Source organism: Megalops cyprinoides, chromosome 10, assembly GCF_013368585.1.
Source record: "Megalops cyprinoides isolate fMegCyp1 chromosome 10, fMegCyp1.pri, whole genome shotgun sequence".
Taxonomy (NCBI): domain Eukaryota; kingdom Metazoa; phylum Chordata; class Actinopteri; order Elopiformes; family Megalopidae; genus Megalops; species Megalops cyprinoides.
Window position 1 is genome coordinate 19,501,361 of NC_050592.1, and position 16,560 is coordinate 19,517,920.

General features: G+C 38.7%; 2 protein-coding genes across 2 annotated transcripts in view; both read left to right on the top strand.

Moving 5' to 3' along the window:
* Window positions 1–11,096, top strand: part of LOC118784657 (alpha-catulin-like) — a 37,293-nt gene extending 26,197 nt beyond the window's left edge. The window contains exons 8-19 of the mRNA XM_036539015.1: window positions 1,328–1,414; window positions 1,938–2,096; window positions 2,326–2,418; window positions 3,590–3,740; window positions 4,876–4,913; window positions 5,046–5,096; window positions 5,317–5,471; window positions 5,875–5,923; window positions 7,295–7,351; window positions 8,041–8,160; window positions 9,004–9,087; window positions 9,580–11,096. Of these exons, the coding sequence (XP_036394908.1) occupies window positions 1,328–1,414; window positions 1,938–2,096; window positions 2,326–2,418; window positions 3,590–3,740; window positions 4,876–4,913; window positions 5,046–5,096; window positions 5,317–5,471; window positions 5,875–5,923; window positions 7,295–7,351; window positions 8,041–8,160; window positions 9,004–9,087; window positions 9,580–9,744 (1,209 nt within the window). The 3' untranslated portion in view covers window positions 9,745–11,096. The remainder of the gene's footprint in view (window positions 1–1,327; window positions 1,415–1,937; window positions 2,097–2,325; window positions 2,419–3,589; window positions 3,741–4,875; window positions 4,914–5,045; window positions 5,097–5,316; window positions 5,472–5,874; window positions 5,924–7,294; window positions 7,352–8,040; window positions 8,161–9,003; window positions 9,088–9,579) is intronic.
* Window positions 11,097–14,890: 3,794 nt separating this feature from the next.
* On the top strand, window positions 14,891–16,549 carry LOC118784043. The gene is made up of 4 exons (XM_036538012.1): window positions 14,891–15,061; window positions 15,224–15,371; window positions 15,848–15,956; window positions 16,236–16,549. Exons 1-4 carry the CDS (start codon window positions 14,977–14,979, stop codon window positions 16,359–16,361), a joined length of 468 nt encoding a protein of 155 aa, XP_036393905.1. The 5' UTR covers window positions 14,891–14,976; the 3' UTR covers window positions 16,362–16,549.
* The last annotated feature ends 11 nt before the right edge of the window (window positions 16,550–16,560 follow it).

The window sequence follows — 16,560 nt, forward strand, 5'->3', positions numbered from 1 at the left end:
TATTTAACATGGCCAGTGTTTTTTGCCTGAGTTACCACATTATTGCTTTTGCTCATGTGTATTTTCCAGATGTGTTGATATGGAAATGAGTGACATTATACTATACTATACTGTATGTGGTCAACCACACACTGTATGTTAGAGTGGCTTTGCTATTGACCACTCTTCCTCTGTGGTGGAGCTGCTGTGGATCCATCTAACATTTTCCTCTTCTTGAGTATTTGACTTGAGTGCCATTTCTGTATGCCCAAGTGTTCCCTTTAAACACCTGTCCGTTATCTCTGAGATTGTTGCTAGGTTTCTGAACAATGGGAGGCACCATGGGATATATGTTGAGTTTTCATGAACAGTGTGAAGGCAGCCCTAATGGAGATTCCAGCTCCACAGAGCTTTGCACCATCTTTTGTTCTCCCCCACCCTGCAGAGTTCTCCTTGTGACCTGTCGTCAGTTTAGTGCTCTGAATAGACGAACACTAAAAGCAACGTCTAAACGCATATTTACCAGAGAGATGGCTTTTTCAGAATTTCTTTGTATTTTTTATTATTCCTTAGTGTCAGAGTTAACATGCTGTCCTGGAAATCTGTATTGTGGTGATTTTAATGTTGAATTTGTTGAATTTGTTTTAGATAACTTTGAAAAAGCATCTTACAGTTTTTTAGAAAATGTCTTTTTATTTCCATGGTGTCTGATTTACAGATGTACAGATTGCTATCAGTTTTGAGTGAATTGGGACCTCATTTTGTTGTCTTTAATGAAAATTAAAATTGAATTTATTGAAAGATGAGCACTTCAGAGACAAACCCCTGTTGAGCTTGATATTGTTTTGACATTTTCCATCAGTCCCCTCTGGAAGAGAGACTTGGGCCTCTCACTCTCCAGGTGTATTTGAAAGGTTAGCATATTTTTGTGGCTGTATCTCTACATCCAATAATGGGGGCTGATTCTTCAGGCTGGGTGTCCAGCGTCCTTTGTTGATTGGGTGATTTATGCAGCTGTTGGTTGAATGATTCGAATGAATGATCACAGACTCACAGAAGCATACAGAGCACTGTGTTTTTCTTGCTGTGTGCAACGTATTAGGTAGGTAGATATCTAACTAACTCATCTCAGAAAGTGAAATGAAAAACAAACTCAATCAGAGAGGAAATACTCGGTGTGTATCATGTAATAATCAAGAACACCCAGACCACGGGAATGGGTGTCCATTGTATGGTCACCTTATATAATTTACAGGCTATATATTTAACTGTTCCACAGCAGAATGTCTGATTGCTCTCAGGTATCAAGACATTAAGTTGAATGCTTCTTTATCTTTTTTGTGAGCAGAAGTCCCTCAAAGCCAAAGAGGCCTCTGAGGAAATGGAGATCAGCATTCTGAAGACCTGTCAGAGAGTGAATGAACTACGGCGGGAAGTGAGCATCTGTGCTAAGATATTTCACTGTCACGAACCTGTCTGTATAGCTCGAGTTTTATGTTGGCAGCCCTCTGTTTGGTAACACAATGAAGTTCTTCAATGGTGGGTGATGGAAACTGTGAGACTTAGTACTTGGCAGCTAGTAAGTTGCAGGATTGAATTGAATGTATTTATGTATTTATTCTGAATCTCTTCAGTAATTATCCAACTATATAAATGGATTCTAAGAACAAGTTCTAAGCATGCAAGTATGTGATGTGAGATGGTCTTGGCAACATAAAAGGGAAGTAATTATGAATTACAGTAGCATAAGTGTCTTAGATATTCTGATAATACTGATTGTTGTGGTCATGTGACAGAATTTAATGAAAAACAGCATGTTGCATCTGTTGCAAAGAAGAATGAAAAGGTGGACAGGTGTCTCTGTATCCACTATTGATCTCTCATGCTTTTCTCTTGCTTTCACCCTGTCTTATTCCTCCCTCTCTCTTCCACGTTCTGTTTCTCCTTCTCTATTTCAGCTCCATAGGGCAGCGGTGGGGCCAGCAATGGACCTGCTGAAGTACCATGCTGACAATGTCGTTCTGAAGGCCCTGAAGGTGTCTGGAGGAGAGGGCAACCTGGAGGGCGTGGCAGAGTACTCTTGCAGGCTGACCGAGCAGAAGGAGCAGCTAGTCGAGGTGAGGGTCTGGTCACAGGACTGTCAATCACACGTTCACCTCCAATGATTCAGGGTCAGACTTTGACAGTTCACTCTTTTGGCCCTGAATGATAATAAGTAACTTCCCCTTTCTGTTTTTTCATCAGCCTTAGCAGAGTAGTTGAACTCTTAGCCTGGCTGCTAATTGTGTTCATCAAATTTGGATGCTTACACTGGTTTGTCCCATTTTTGATGTTGGTCTCTTCCAGACTTGTCAACTTCTACGTCACATCTCAGGGACAGAGCCACTGGAGATCACCTGTATACATGCTGAGGAGACCTTTCAGGTCGTTGGGCCACAGGTAGTTTGGGAAATCTTTGAAATTCACCCATACACATCTCAACAACAGCGCTACCCTGGTCCTGGAGGGCCACAGTGTTTGCAGTCTTTCATTCCAGACAAGCATTTAGCCACTTCATTCTACTGTTTCAGCCACACTTCTGAGTAATGGTTTGATGAGAGCTGGAAAATATATTGGATTACCGCCCTCCAGGAGTTTAGTCATTAAACTCTGCTATACAGGATTAACAGTATACTTTAAAGACAATCTGAACTGGGGTTGTTTTTGTGCTTAATTCAGTGTGACTGTGACAATGGGTATTCAGCCATCTCTGTGGAGAAATGTGTGTTTGTTTTAAATGCAACGGTGATAAACTTTATATCAAATATATATCATTTATATTTTTATACTATATCAAATTAAAAGCAATTAATATCATTCAAAATATGTAGAGTTGAATTAACATTAGTTGAATTGATGCAAGCTGTGTTAGTCAGTCATAAAGACTAGTCGATATTTTTATAGAAAATATTGGACAAGAATTGTTCCATGAGAAGCTAGTGTGCCGAACAAATCTGTTTGATGGAGGGAAGAGTGCCACAGTCTTCAGCATTTGTGGCATACTGAGCTAAAGGTCCTCATAACTGAGAACCAGTTATACTCTTTTCCAAGCTCAAGGGGTTGATATCACATTCTGCAATGGGCACACATGCACTTCTGCATGCTATAGTGTATTTGCATTTCAACTGCTGCTGGCGTTGTGCAATGACTAGACCAGAGAGCTTTCACATAGCTCTGATTTTGTAATAATGTACCATATTACTGTATGTGCCGTCACTATAGTTCATGATTGCACTGGTTTGTGGTCCAAATGGAACACTTTTGCACTGCTGGTGTTAGTCAGCCCAGTGAACATACTGCATCCAAAAAATGCACATTTCAAAGATTTTTGCAAAATGTAGTTCTTTTCATCTATGCACCTCTGTCGGTTTTTAAAAAATGCCACCAAGCACTTCTGTGAAAAATACTTCATTCTCTATAGATTTACAGCTGGCTGGAAACTTGTTAATAGCCTTTCTGAAAATATAGGCACTAATTGGCATTTCCTCTAATTAACTTGCACACCCGTGGTGATGTCTTAGAATTAAGTACATAAGGTCAGTTTTTTTTTTTCTCACCTTGTTCTACTTAGATAATCTCTGCAGCACAGACACTTGCACTCCATCCATCCAGTAAAATTGCCAAAGAGAACCTGGAGGTGTTCAGTGAGGCCTGGGAGTCACAGCTCAGTGATTTGTCCATCCTGCTGAAGGAGATCAATGATGTGTTTGAGGGACGGAGAGGTAGGCCTCATCTTCTGCTCGCTCCCAGGAATCCGTTTACACTATGCACTGACCAGATCCAAAAATCTTTATGTAATAGGGATACATTAATCCAGTCCTTTGTGCCCATGTAATAGCCCATCCAGATGATTGATGGATCTGGCAAGCACCTGCGATGCCCTTGAAAAAGTTGAGTGTGTTCTGTCTCCACCTCCCCCAAATCTGCAGCTGCTGTGCCCAGACCGGCTTCAACCACATGTGTGTGTTTGGACTGGGAAATGATTCATCAGGAATGAGTTTATTTTGTTGATATGACTTAATCCTAGAATTTACCCTAAATTATATCCATATTTACTATAGCATCTCTCACCCTGGGGTAATTCCTCTGAAAATGTTACAACACAAATATGAAGGCAGCCACGTAATTGAAGAAAAAAAATGCTGTTGTGTTGTTCTACAAACACCTTGCACCTGCTGAACCTGCCAGACAGCAGTGCATTTTTATAAAATAGCAGATAACCTGCATCATCTTAACCGATGGCTCTCACTAACTCAACAGTGGACACAGGATTAAACCCTAATAATGCCTAATGATTGTAAATTTGTACATTTCTACATTTGACTGGGGTGCCCATATCTGAACATGTCAGTGAACACAATAAGCAAATGGTAATTCCAGAGAAATGATGTATTCTTGGTTACAGTTTTTCTCTGACTGCAGATCAGTTTGTCATTGCATATTCTCAATACAATAAGAGTTCAAGTAGAGTATTTTAATATTAAATTTTTCAAAATTCAGAATCTGAAGGATAACTTTTAGCTCTGGCTCTATTTTAATGAAATACCAAATTATTTGTCAGTGTTTGGAACAGATGGATAGAGTTCAGTAAAATTCATGATTAGACATTTTCATCATACTCATCTTAATGTATCAAAAATAGAGTGACAAAAGTACTGTTCTTATGAAAATATGAAATTGTATCTTAGCTTTGGGCTTCAATCCTGGTAGAAGCTGTTTTGATGATGTTTAATTCCATTGTAACAGATTTATTGTGATTAAGTCATTATGTTTATTTTTTATCATGTGTATTGGGTTGACTCATAGCACTAGTCTGTCTAGTTTTGGCACTGAATGTAGTTATTTTTGCTATTCAAGGAGATAAAAGGAACTACTTGTCCTTACCACGACCTGGGGTAAGTAAACTATGTAACAGCTTTGGCATATGACTACTTTGATGTTGCATTGTGCTAGTCACTGTTTCATTATTACATATTTATCCCTTTATGTATTTACCTCTGAAGATCATGATCTGGTTTTTCCTTTAGAAACATTCATCAAACCTGAAGACAGTAAAGGCTCTCAAGCTTGATGCTGAGGTAAGCCGTATATCTCATAAATGAAACATAAAGTGACTTAGATATTTATTCAACAAAAGGGTAACTAAACCTGTTGCTTGTGTTTAATGGATTTCTCATGCACATGTTGATGTGAATTAGGGGAATTAAAAGTTCATAGTGAACAGCTACAGCTCACGTGTGATGGTGTTGGTGGTGATGGTGATGGTGTTGGTGTTGATGGTGAGGTTCTGGCCTCCAGGAACAGTCTGCTGCAGCCAAGCTGGGCCTGGAGCTGAGGCTGCTGATGTCAGATATAGACTCCGAGAGCGAGAAGTGGGATGACCAGGAGCATGAAATCGTCCGTCAGGCACAGAGCATGTCCAGTATGGCCTACTCCATATACATTTTCACCAGGTACACACACACACCTACATACACACACGACTTTAAACTTTATTTAAACATTTCTTTATTACTACTTTTAATGGACCTCTGATGTAGAGAAAGGGAGGTAGTTCAGTTTCCAGTGCTGAGGAAGTGATGAAAAGGCAACAAACTTGAAGTGTTCAGTTTCATTTTGTTTGTTTTCTGTAAATGACTGCCTGTGTAGTGGCTCCAGTAGGTGATGTCATGCCCTGGAGCTGGCACTGCCATTGGATCTCTTAACGAGCAGCCGTGTCTTAAGCAGAGTGAGCTTACTATATCTCCTGGTGAGCTGTGCAGACAGCACAAGTGATTGAAAACCCACAGCAGGCCCGCTCCATTACACATAGACCAGAGACTGCTTAACACTTTCATTTTGTTTTTGTTGATTTAGAGGAGAAGGACTCTTGAAAACAACTTTGGATTTATTTCGCCAAGCTGAGGTATGACAGCCAACTGTACATATGCCACTATCTCGTTCTTTATCAATATTTACAATGTGCTGCTGGAGTGAGGATTGAAAATAATGATTCCTGGGACTCCACTCTATGAGAGACACACAGATCGATACCTTATTAAACTCAAACAGCGTGTTTGTCTTTTGTAACTGTCTGGCTTCATGATTCCGCATAGTGTTTTTCAGTCCTGGTTGTGAGGATCCCCAGTGTGTGCTAGTTTTCATTCTAGATTCAGTACATCCAGTTTGATTAAGTTGCTCATTCAATACTGATTTGGATTTGGCATCAATTTAAGATGTTGTCTGTAAGTACATTTTAAAAGAAATGAGATGTTGAAAAAGTATAGTATTTGTGCCAGCAGAAGGGGATGAGATAACAACATTTATTTTAAATTATATATAATTCCTCTATTTGTTGACTAATTATTTGTTGAGTATGATTTGGAATGATTTGTTTGTTATGGCAGCTGCAGATGTTAACAGAAACATATTCAATAAATGTCTTTGTACCTTCAAGAAGGCATTTATTTTGCCATGAATTTATAAGAGATTCAGCGTAGTAATATCAATTATGTCCATTTAAACTGAAAGCTCAATTGAAATGAATTAACTAAAGAGCTGAACAGGGACAAAAAGCAGCATGTGCAGTGAGTCCCCAGGACCATCCTTGAAAATCACAGCATAAGTCTTTTTACCTGGGACTTTGGCTTTGAGAGAGGGAACAGCTGAAAGAACGCTGACCAGTCAAAATTACTCCTGCCCCCAAATATCAGGGCAGGGCTCTGCTGAAGGCAGCCGCTCTAACATAATCAGGCCTCGAAACCAGCAAACCTCTACTTGTGTCTGGTAGCAGAGCTCACTTCCTACAGCAAAAATATATTACACATATTTTTGGATGTTGTAGGATGTGCTCAACAAGGGGACAGTAAATGTTTTCACATTTACAGTAGACTCAGCTGCTAGTGTGTTTATGCATTGACTTTGAATAATGAAGTTAATCAGTGAAGTTAGTATAATTACATTGCCTTGCATACATTACATACTGAAATTACATTACATTATTGTCATTTAGCAGACACTCTTATCCAGAGCAACTTACAGATTTTACTATTTTAACATGTTATCCAATTATACTGCTGTCATTGTTTCAAACTGAAAGTTGAAGATGGTGCTTTTTTTGCTGTGCAGTCCATACTGTTGTGAGACCTAAAAAGCAACCACTTAAATGTGTCACTCAAAGTTAAGGACAAAGTAGACTGCAGTTAAATGAAGTGGAATCCGTGGCGTATGTGTATGTCCGGGTTTTGCATGGTGGCCTTTATCAGATTCTTAAGCGGTGTTTTTTTCTTTCCTGCAGGTGTTTTCAGAGGAGGGTTTTCAGCTGTGCTCTTCTCTGCAGTCGCTCTCCTCGCAGGTAAAGTGATGAATCACTCCTCGAGCAAATTAAAAGCATCGCCTCCCTATTCCTCTTTCCCTATTCCTTCCTTTTAATTTGATTTCCAAGCCTGACAAGGTAAACAATAAATATATATTTCCTACCACGCACCCTTCCGAGCTGTAGACGCAGCGTGTAATTAAACGTCTCTCCCCTTGACAACCGTTAATGACTCCCATCTGTCTCTGGGAGAGAGAGAGGGAAGGGAGGGATGAGTGTGCCCACTCCTCTGGTACCTACAGACGCAGCTCTGAGCCTGGGCATGAAGGAGGCGGAGCTCCAGGGACACGTCTTTGCCGAGGCCACATCTTTGCAAATGAGACAGGAGAAAAATGAAGATTGTTTCACTCAAACAATTATAACACAGACGCCGTTCCATCACTTCAGCTTTTTATATTTTGTGGTCTGACAGCTTGCAAACAAACATTCCTGATGTTTGTTTGCAACCTTTTGAAACCAGAGACGTGCAACGAAATACCGATACTCTGCTATTGGAAGTGCAAGCATTTCAGCATCAAGTGTGAATTTTTTAGTTGTCGTCGTAGACTTTTGCATATTTATTAACTTGCTGGAGTGTGCGTGTGAGTGTGCATGTGTGCATGCATGTGTGCATGTATGTGTGTGGGTGCTTGCCCCCAGACAGTGTAAAAACTGTAATACTCTCTCAGTTAGATGATGAGGAGAAGGTGGTGATTGTGTCTGAGGCAGAGAGGCTGGCAGCTGCATGTCAGCAGCTGCAGGTAACAGCAAGGACCATGGTACAGGGCAAGAGCGCCACCTTCCTGAAGGTAAAGCACATTGCCACATCAATGTCTCCATACTTGACTTGCACTTTAAGGTGTGCCAAATGCAACATAATTTTTTGTTGTGTTTGTTTGTTTGTTTTTCAGATACTGTTTTCAGCATTTCTTTTTTAAATTGAGGGAGAATGTGTAGAATATTCCAGTTCTTCAGGGACGTAAATGTTTGAATTGCCTTTTCCCTGGTCAAATGAATAAAATATTAAATGTGTTTCTAAACATTTTTAAGGCAGTTATACTAGTAAAATATGAATATATAAATATAAAATAAATGTTTGATTAGCATTGTTAATTTGTAGGTAAATATATAATACTTTTGTATAGTTTACATTAGTAAGCCTTAATACTGTTCAGCATTAATTAAACCAGGACTCAATTTGCGTGTTTCTTTTATGTACTTTGTGTATTGATCCATGGCAAGTGTTATGAAAAGCTGAAACTTCTCTCTGCCATCTTCTAAGGTCAAAATGGTGACCTGTTCTGTGTTGTTAAAAACACCTTACCCAAAATTAGAGGGAAATCTCACAGTATTTTTTTTCAAAGTGTCTGAATTATAGCTCTAGATGTTTCAAGTACTGAAAAAATGAGGAACATCAAAGACATGGTAATCAGCTTGAACTTTCATTGTACTGGGTCTCATACCTTAGTTCTGGACGTATAAAATGTCAAGTGTCTGTGATTTAATTTCTTGGTTCGTCTTCTCATCATCAGCGCTCCCATAGGCCTTAAGATGTCTGTGTTTGTAGTCAGTCATTTCCAAATGACTGCATATGTCGATTGATCATGTATAGCATTACATGGCCATTCCCTTGTCTCCTTTGTCACCAACAGGTTGAGTCGTCCATACAGAGTACCAAAAGCATCCTGACAATTGTAGTTAACCTCCTACCTGTTTGCCACAAGCTCATCAGAAAGGTCAGAGTCATGCTAATGTCAAACTGCAGTGTGATTTGTCCCCAACTTATATGTAATATAATCATTATGTTAAAATATTTGGCATTATTACAATATAACAGAGTTATATTGGAGAATTTTCTAACATAATTTTCATTCATTTTACCAGCTGCGAACTCATGATAATGTGTATGCATTGAAAAAAGGAATACTTGCTTCAATTAGTCCCTCTGAACAGAGGACTAAACTCACTGTACTTAGATGCCACTAAGTTTGTCATCCACTTCATTCATCGTTCATTACAATATGCTTTCTTGGAAAGCCTAGAGTCAACAAGTTTGTATCCAGCATTTGGATAACTTGTTCATAATGTAATGTAAATTGTAGTGCCCACACTATGCAGGTAAATAGGTTTTTGGGGGCTAAAACTGACCAGGGTTGAGAAGAAATGATCATGATACTTACAATGTTACTGTGTTTCCTCTTTTCCTCCTCACCCATCCCTCATTTCAGAACCAGTCAGACAGCAGCAGTCTGAGTTCTCCCCTTAGCTGGAGAGAGAAATACTTGCCCAGCCCTATTAGAGGGGACCTGCTCAACAGCAGGAGCACCAATGGTTTTGGAGTGAAGTCTCTGGAGCATCACATGGCCAGCCTCACCTTCCTGGAGAGCAAGTAGCCCTGTCCACAACATCACCTGGCTGACAGGAGCTCACAGTGTGCACTGCTATATGCTTTGTCATAGAGGGCAGTGTAGAGTCCCAGACTGACAGAGCTTCTCCTACAGTGGCTTTTAGAACACCACACTCTTCAGATGGGTCCCGGCAGTCAAGGAGTACATTGCTTTGTTGCTGTGTCAGAATCTCTCGGTCTCAGACCCCTGCCAATAAACGGCAGGAAAAACAAAATATTGCATGATCTTTGTCACCTGGTATTCTTTAAAAACATCAGGGGCTTGTTCTTTCTATTATTTTACATGGGGCTCCAGCCACATTTAATTATGCCACAATCTTTTTCACAGTTGAAATTGTTACCTGATTTATGTTAGGCTTTGACAACCAGTACAGTACTTCAGTGCAGTAAGCAAGTGACGCATCTGTCAGCATCCGCCATATGAAATGATAAAAAACAGTAATGAGATGTAAAACCGTAGATTTACAGAGAGCCAGCACTTCTCTGATACTCATTTTGCTGTTGATTAGCAAAGACGGTTATCTGGAACATGATTTCTCATTGTTATCATACTCACCTGTTTGATGAAATTTTAGAACCCTTATAAGGACCTGTGTCTGCATTCTGTTAGAAGTAACATCACATTTTACTGGCATTCAGCATGTATGAATTTGTTAGAAATATTGATTGACTTGGGTCTTGGGTAAATTTTTATTTTAAAAGCACAAATGACCTCTTGCGTTTGAAGGAAACATTAGTCACTTACAAATGTAATCGACTGCATTGTGTTTCAGTAAACAACCAGTGGTACGACGTGCTGCCAGTTAAGCCAAGAGAAAGACCAGGACAGGATGAGTAAACAAAAAGTATATTTACCTGATATCACAGCATTAAAGGAGCCACTGCTCTAAATAAATCCTGTGTGTGTATGCTGCCTCAAGAACCCGAAGGGCTCCTGCCTCTCAGCGATCATATTGCTTTATCAAAAAGTGACCTGTTTCTTTACATTTTTTAACTTAAAAAGAAAACACTTGGCTAACTAAGCTTTCTATTTAATGTTATGCTATAAAGAATGAACTGCTTTCCAACTCTGGCAAAGAATGCATTAGAACCGTTCATGATTACTTACAATATTATTGGTTATGACAAGTGAAGGATGATCAGCTGCACCATGGATACAACGTTTAATATCATGTAGCCTGAGTTTCAAAATGTAACAAGTAGCAGAGAATGTTTCAGACTAGTACCCACCTATATAGTAGTTGTCTTATGAACAAGCAAGTAATATAATTCACCCTGTTGTTTTCACTCCCTTTGGTCCCATTGTGTAAATATTACCATGGTGGGTGAATCGTTCATTAGGAGACAAATTATTCTGATTGTGATTACTATTTAGATGCAGTGAAGTAAATTGTAATCTACAGCACCTGGAAATTCCCTCCTTTAAACCAATCCAGTTTTAATTGCTTTGTGACAAAGCCTATTAATACTGTGTATTTATGTTAAAATTCAAAAACTTTATTAAGTCTTGTATCTGAGATGAAACGTACTGTCTGACGGTTAATCACGGATCTGATGCAAGGGTCTTCTGTGCCACGTGTGTCATGGGATTTTGAAAAAGAAGCAATGAATACTCCACTGAAAAAAACTGCTGTTTCTGGAACTTCTACTGTATTTTACATTATCGTATTTATTTTGTCATGTAATTTCAGTGATTCTCTTGTAAATTTCAAATAATGAAGCTGTAAAACTGAAAAATATTTTCAAATAAAAGTATCAGTTTCCTACTTCTAAATCTGTCTTCATCAATATTTTTCATGGAAATGAGAAATGATGAAGCAAATTATTTGTGCATCAATGAATGATCATTGCTCTGTCATAAGTAGTCTTAAGCATATGTAGAGTGATTGCATATAAGCTGTAGTAGCATGTTTGCAAAAGTAACACATATTTTTTTCATTAACTGGTGTTAGGATAGGGCTATGCTCAAACTGGATCTCTTTGAATCTCATTGTACACTATACATGAAAAGGAACATGTTATAATATTAATTATTGCATCATGTAATTAATGTTATTTATCATATACTGTATAGGTTCATGCTTTATGTACAGTGTGTGTAAACTTATTATACAATTCCATTTGGAACCAAGTGAATTTAGTACATTTACAAAGTAGTGTTTTGTTTTTAAAAAATTTACAGAGTAGTATAATGTTTGTTATATAATGTTTGTGTGCATTGCTATATTTGTTCAATTGGAACATCTACAATCATTAATTTATAATTCTGGTTGGAAATGCTGAAAGTACTGTGCACTTAACTTTAATACTGCTACAAGGGACATGAATTTCCACTATTTTTATTCCTGTTAGCTTACAACATCGACAGCACAATATTATTGGTCAGAGAGTGGGGGAAGATACACTTGCACTATGTTGGAGTTTCCCAGAATAATGTGACAACAGAAAATGTCTGTTTCCAAAGCACTTTTTTAACTTGAGAAAATTATTAACCATCATTTTTGTCCTTGTTACCCATCTCTTAGACAACATTGTGGCATTGTGTTTAGTGATAATGTTTAGTATTTTGTTGTAGACTGAAGACCCAAATTGGCTTCATTTCAGACTCCTCTGAAAATAGTCATTTTTGCACATGCTTAAAATACAGACACTTGTTTCAAAAATCGTGTGTCTGTGTGTGTGGATTCTGCCGCTGTCTGTTTTAACAGTTCAGTGAGCAGAGCCACAGTGTGAGGTGTATAACAAAGTGAGCTGGTCTTCCTTCAGAAACAATCTCCATACTGAAAGTACCCTGCCATATCTCAGCTCCAGCCATGTTCTCCTGTTGCCGGGTCCACTGTCCTCTTTCCTGCGCTGGTAATGGTCATGGCTGGAGCTTTCTCGTGCTTTTTTGTGTTAGGTTTGGTAAGTCTGCCCTGCAAAAGCAAATACATATTGTGGTGCAACCAGCATAATGCTTAACTGGCATTTCCAAAGTTGGGGTGAAATAAAAAAAGAAATGAATTAGTATTAGTAAGTGGCATGGGCGAATGTCACCTACATTCACAATTTAGCATTAGCATTTGAGTACATGCTGTAATGTTGTTTTAGTAAATACTGGCTCATTGTCTGCAAATATATGAAGGATTGTATTTTTTTAAATGATATTCAAATAATTTAAAAACACATTATATTCATACCAATACAGTATATGAAATAAGTCTTCAAACAAGAGTCAAGCTAAAAGAAATGCCTTTTGGTAAGAGGGAATGGCAAGAGGACTGTGGGAGGAAGAGAATTCTCTCCTGGCCAGATGCCATTCGCTGAGGACATTAGGTCTAAAGGGAGAGATGGAAGAGAGCCCGTTAACGGAGGAGGACAGAAGATTTCCATCTAGCGCAACATCAGATTTCCCCTGATTGTGATGCCAGTGTCTGGCAGGTGCAGATGTGATGTTTGCAGCAGGCCCTGCAGTCAGGCTTGTGCCACGATAAAATACAGAGGGGTGCAATTGCAATCCCCGGGTGGCACAAAAGTCATAAATACTACGTAGACTTCGGGACATAAGGAGACAACTGGGGGTGCACTGAGATCCTAAGCACTCCCATAGCGCTGGTCCTGCCTGCAGTGCTTTCTTGTTGCACAGGAGTCCTTCCTTCAGATGCCCTGACATGTGGAGACAGGTCGCCAGGCTCCCCCAGTGGCGCCTGGATGACCTCTCTCATGCTGGGTTTGATCGGTGGCTTTCTCTCTCCTTGGTGTCCAGGCACATAGCATCCTCTCAATGTTGGCACTGACCTTGTGAACCTCATAAAAAGACCAGAGGCCCTACTGTTGCCGATAGACCTCATAATGGCACTGTGATCCCCAGAGAGGCCCAGCGCTCCTTTTGTCCTGTTAGTGCTTAGTAATGAATGTCTTTGGCATTTCTCCAAAAGTCAAATGTCTCTTCTGTGCAAATGTCGTTTACAAAACACTAAAGCACCTTCAAATTCTTACTAGTAAGAAACTCCAAGCTCCAATTATAAAGGCAAATTATTTTGTTTATGCCATTTTCCATGCTACATATTACTGGGGAAAGTAAGTGATTAAGTTAACATCACTTAGGTGCCCTTCATGAATTGCAAGAGACCTCCCATTTTCCAATAAATTTTGTATATTTTGCCTTACATATCCGTCTGGGAAACCTTAATCAGACTGCATTATCATCTAAATTTATTTAAGCATTGACAAGATTACAACTAATGTGTATTCTAAATTACAGCTTTTTAGAAAGAATTTTGGAAATCCAGCACGACATCAAAAAGGGACAGGAAGAATACAACCCAAACAATGACTCATGAATCATCGTATGGCAAAGGTTTTATATATCATAATGGCTCCAGATACGTCCTGCAGCTCACTTGGAAAAGTGTATTATATACTTGACACATTGAAGTGTCATGATGGAAGCAATTTAAGTAAAATCTTACCAACAAGCTAAGCCAAATTTGCATTTTTGATTCACCCTTCTAGTTTGTCATGCTTCTCTGTGTACAGTGTTGTATTTGTCCAGTGTGAATTTTTACCAATCTGAGCATTAAATTGTAATCCTGGTTAGAATCATTGAAAATGTGAGTATAAATTAAATACTGTTGAACGGTATAGAACATTTTTCCATAGCTGGTAGCATGCCACATTATTTCCAGTCCTGCAAGTAAATGAAGTAGGGTATTGCCAGTGAAAATGTGGGGAAAAGAATAATTGCATCATGCTGGAGTTTCCCAGAATACCACTGCCAAAGGGTGTTTTGTGAAATGTAAACAGAGTACCTGCACAGACCCGACATTAACCCATTCATTAATGAATTATGTATTTTGTAATCAAATGTATTTGCAAGATAGAATCAGTGGTACAGTTGTAGCCATAGAGATTAACTTCAACCTTTATGTAGTACTTTTTTGAACTATTTTTCTTTCTACTTTTAACAAAAAGGTGGTTTTCATTAAAGGGTTGTGCAACCATTGCGCAAGATTTGGAAGAGCTAAAGCTTTTTTGTGTGTGTGTCTGTGTGTGTGTGTGTGTGTGTGTGTGTGTGTGTGTGTATGGCATACAATGTTTATCTGAAGGAGCTGTTTAAACAGTGAGATCATTTTAGGGAGGAGGACTACAATCTGAGGTGTATAAATAAGTGAAGCTGTGTACTCTCAGAGAACATTTTTCCACACTGAAGTTACCCTGCGGTTTCCCAGTTCCAGCCATGTTCTTCTCCAAGACTATTGCCAGTTTGGCTGTCCTCTTGGCCGTGCTGATTACCATTGTGGCCGGCGGACTGTCAAGCGGTGGTAAGATGAGAATTAAATTATAAAATAAATGTATCAAATATTAAATACTATAAACAATGGAAGGCCTATACACTGTGATATTTTAAATATCTATAATGGTTTGATTTCTGTGACAGTTGCCAAACAAGGAACAAAGCCTTTTCCTAAATTGTATCTGTTCAGGGGGAGGAAAAACATACAGCTATGACCTATCCAAGAAGTCTGACCTGACAAAGCTGTACAACTCACGAGTGTATGAAGCAGACAGAATGAAAAGGCCCTTGGATGGTATGCCTTTTGCAATCGGACCTCTAAGCCACTCTGGAGTCAGGTATGCCAATTTTGCTGGTATCATAGATATTGAATACATGGGTGCCTTCTTGGTCATTTATATACATACATAATAAATTGGAATTGTGAAATTATTATATATTATACATTGTACGATTTTGATTTAATTTCACAACTGGCTTCCATATTATACGTGTATTTTTCATATTGAAATTACTTTTTATTAAAAAATTGGTTTTCAATATTTATTAAAATATTGTTTTTTGCCTAAATTGATAATCATGCAAAATTGAATTTCAGTTTAGTTTTCATTCTTTCACAGGATTTTGTTTGTTTGTTTGTTTGTTAGATCGTTAGACACAGTACCAATGCATAAAGCATGTAAAATTGCACATTTCATTTTATAAAAAATATTGAATACCTTGTAATTTACCTGATAATAGATTGCATGCAATTTTAAATTTCTCCTCTTTGTGACATTTACACTGTTATAAACTGTCGTGTGGTCTTCTTTAGAGTGACATTGGCTGATGGAAGCAAATGGCTGGTCCATAAAGGGAAGGATTATGGGATCAGCTCCCAGACCGTTGTGGTTGACGCCCGTCACATGAGCTCTGACTGGAAGGCAAGTACCTCAAACAAGACAGGGGACCACCAATGGGCCTCTCCTGCAACTTATCACATCTAATGTTTTTAAGCTGTTAAACTGATCATTTCTGTTGGTAGTTTGTTATTTTAGCCCATAAGTACCTTTGTCCTTACACATTGTGCTGTGTGCTCTGACCTGCATATTTCAATACTTGCTATGGATAAATATTTGAAGTTACATGTCACCCAATGAACGTAACTGTTTATCACAGTTATTTATAATTGTATTCATTCATTTATTTTTTTCCATATATAGATCATTGAGACAAAAGATTTCAGGGGGAGTAAGACCGTCTCTGATTTTGTGAAAGCTGGAGGCACTGACTACAGCCTCATCTTTGACAACTGCCATGATGGGTCTGGAAGAATGATGGACAATTAAGAAGCCAAGCCCAGTTGTAGATCAATCTGCTTTATCTTCATCGCATGCAATTCATCGTAATTATAGTAGGCCTATACTGGAGGTGTTGCTAAACTGTAAAGTGGAAGTTATGTGTTCAGTACTTACACACCCCATGTGTTTATTTGGCTTTGTAAACTAATAAAAATAAACAGTTGCAGTTGTTTGTATATTGGGTATT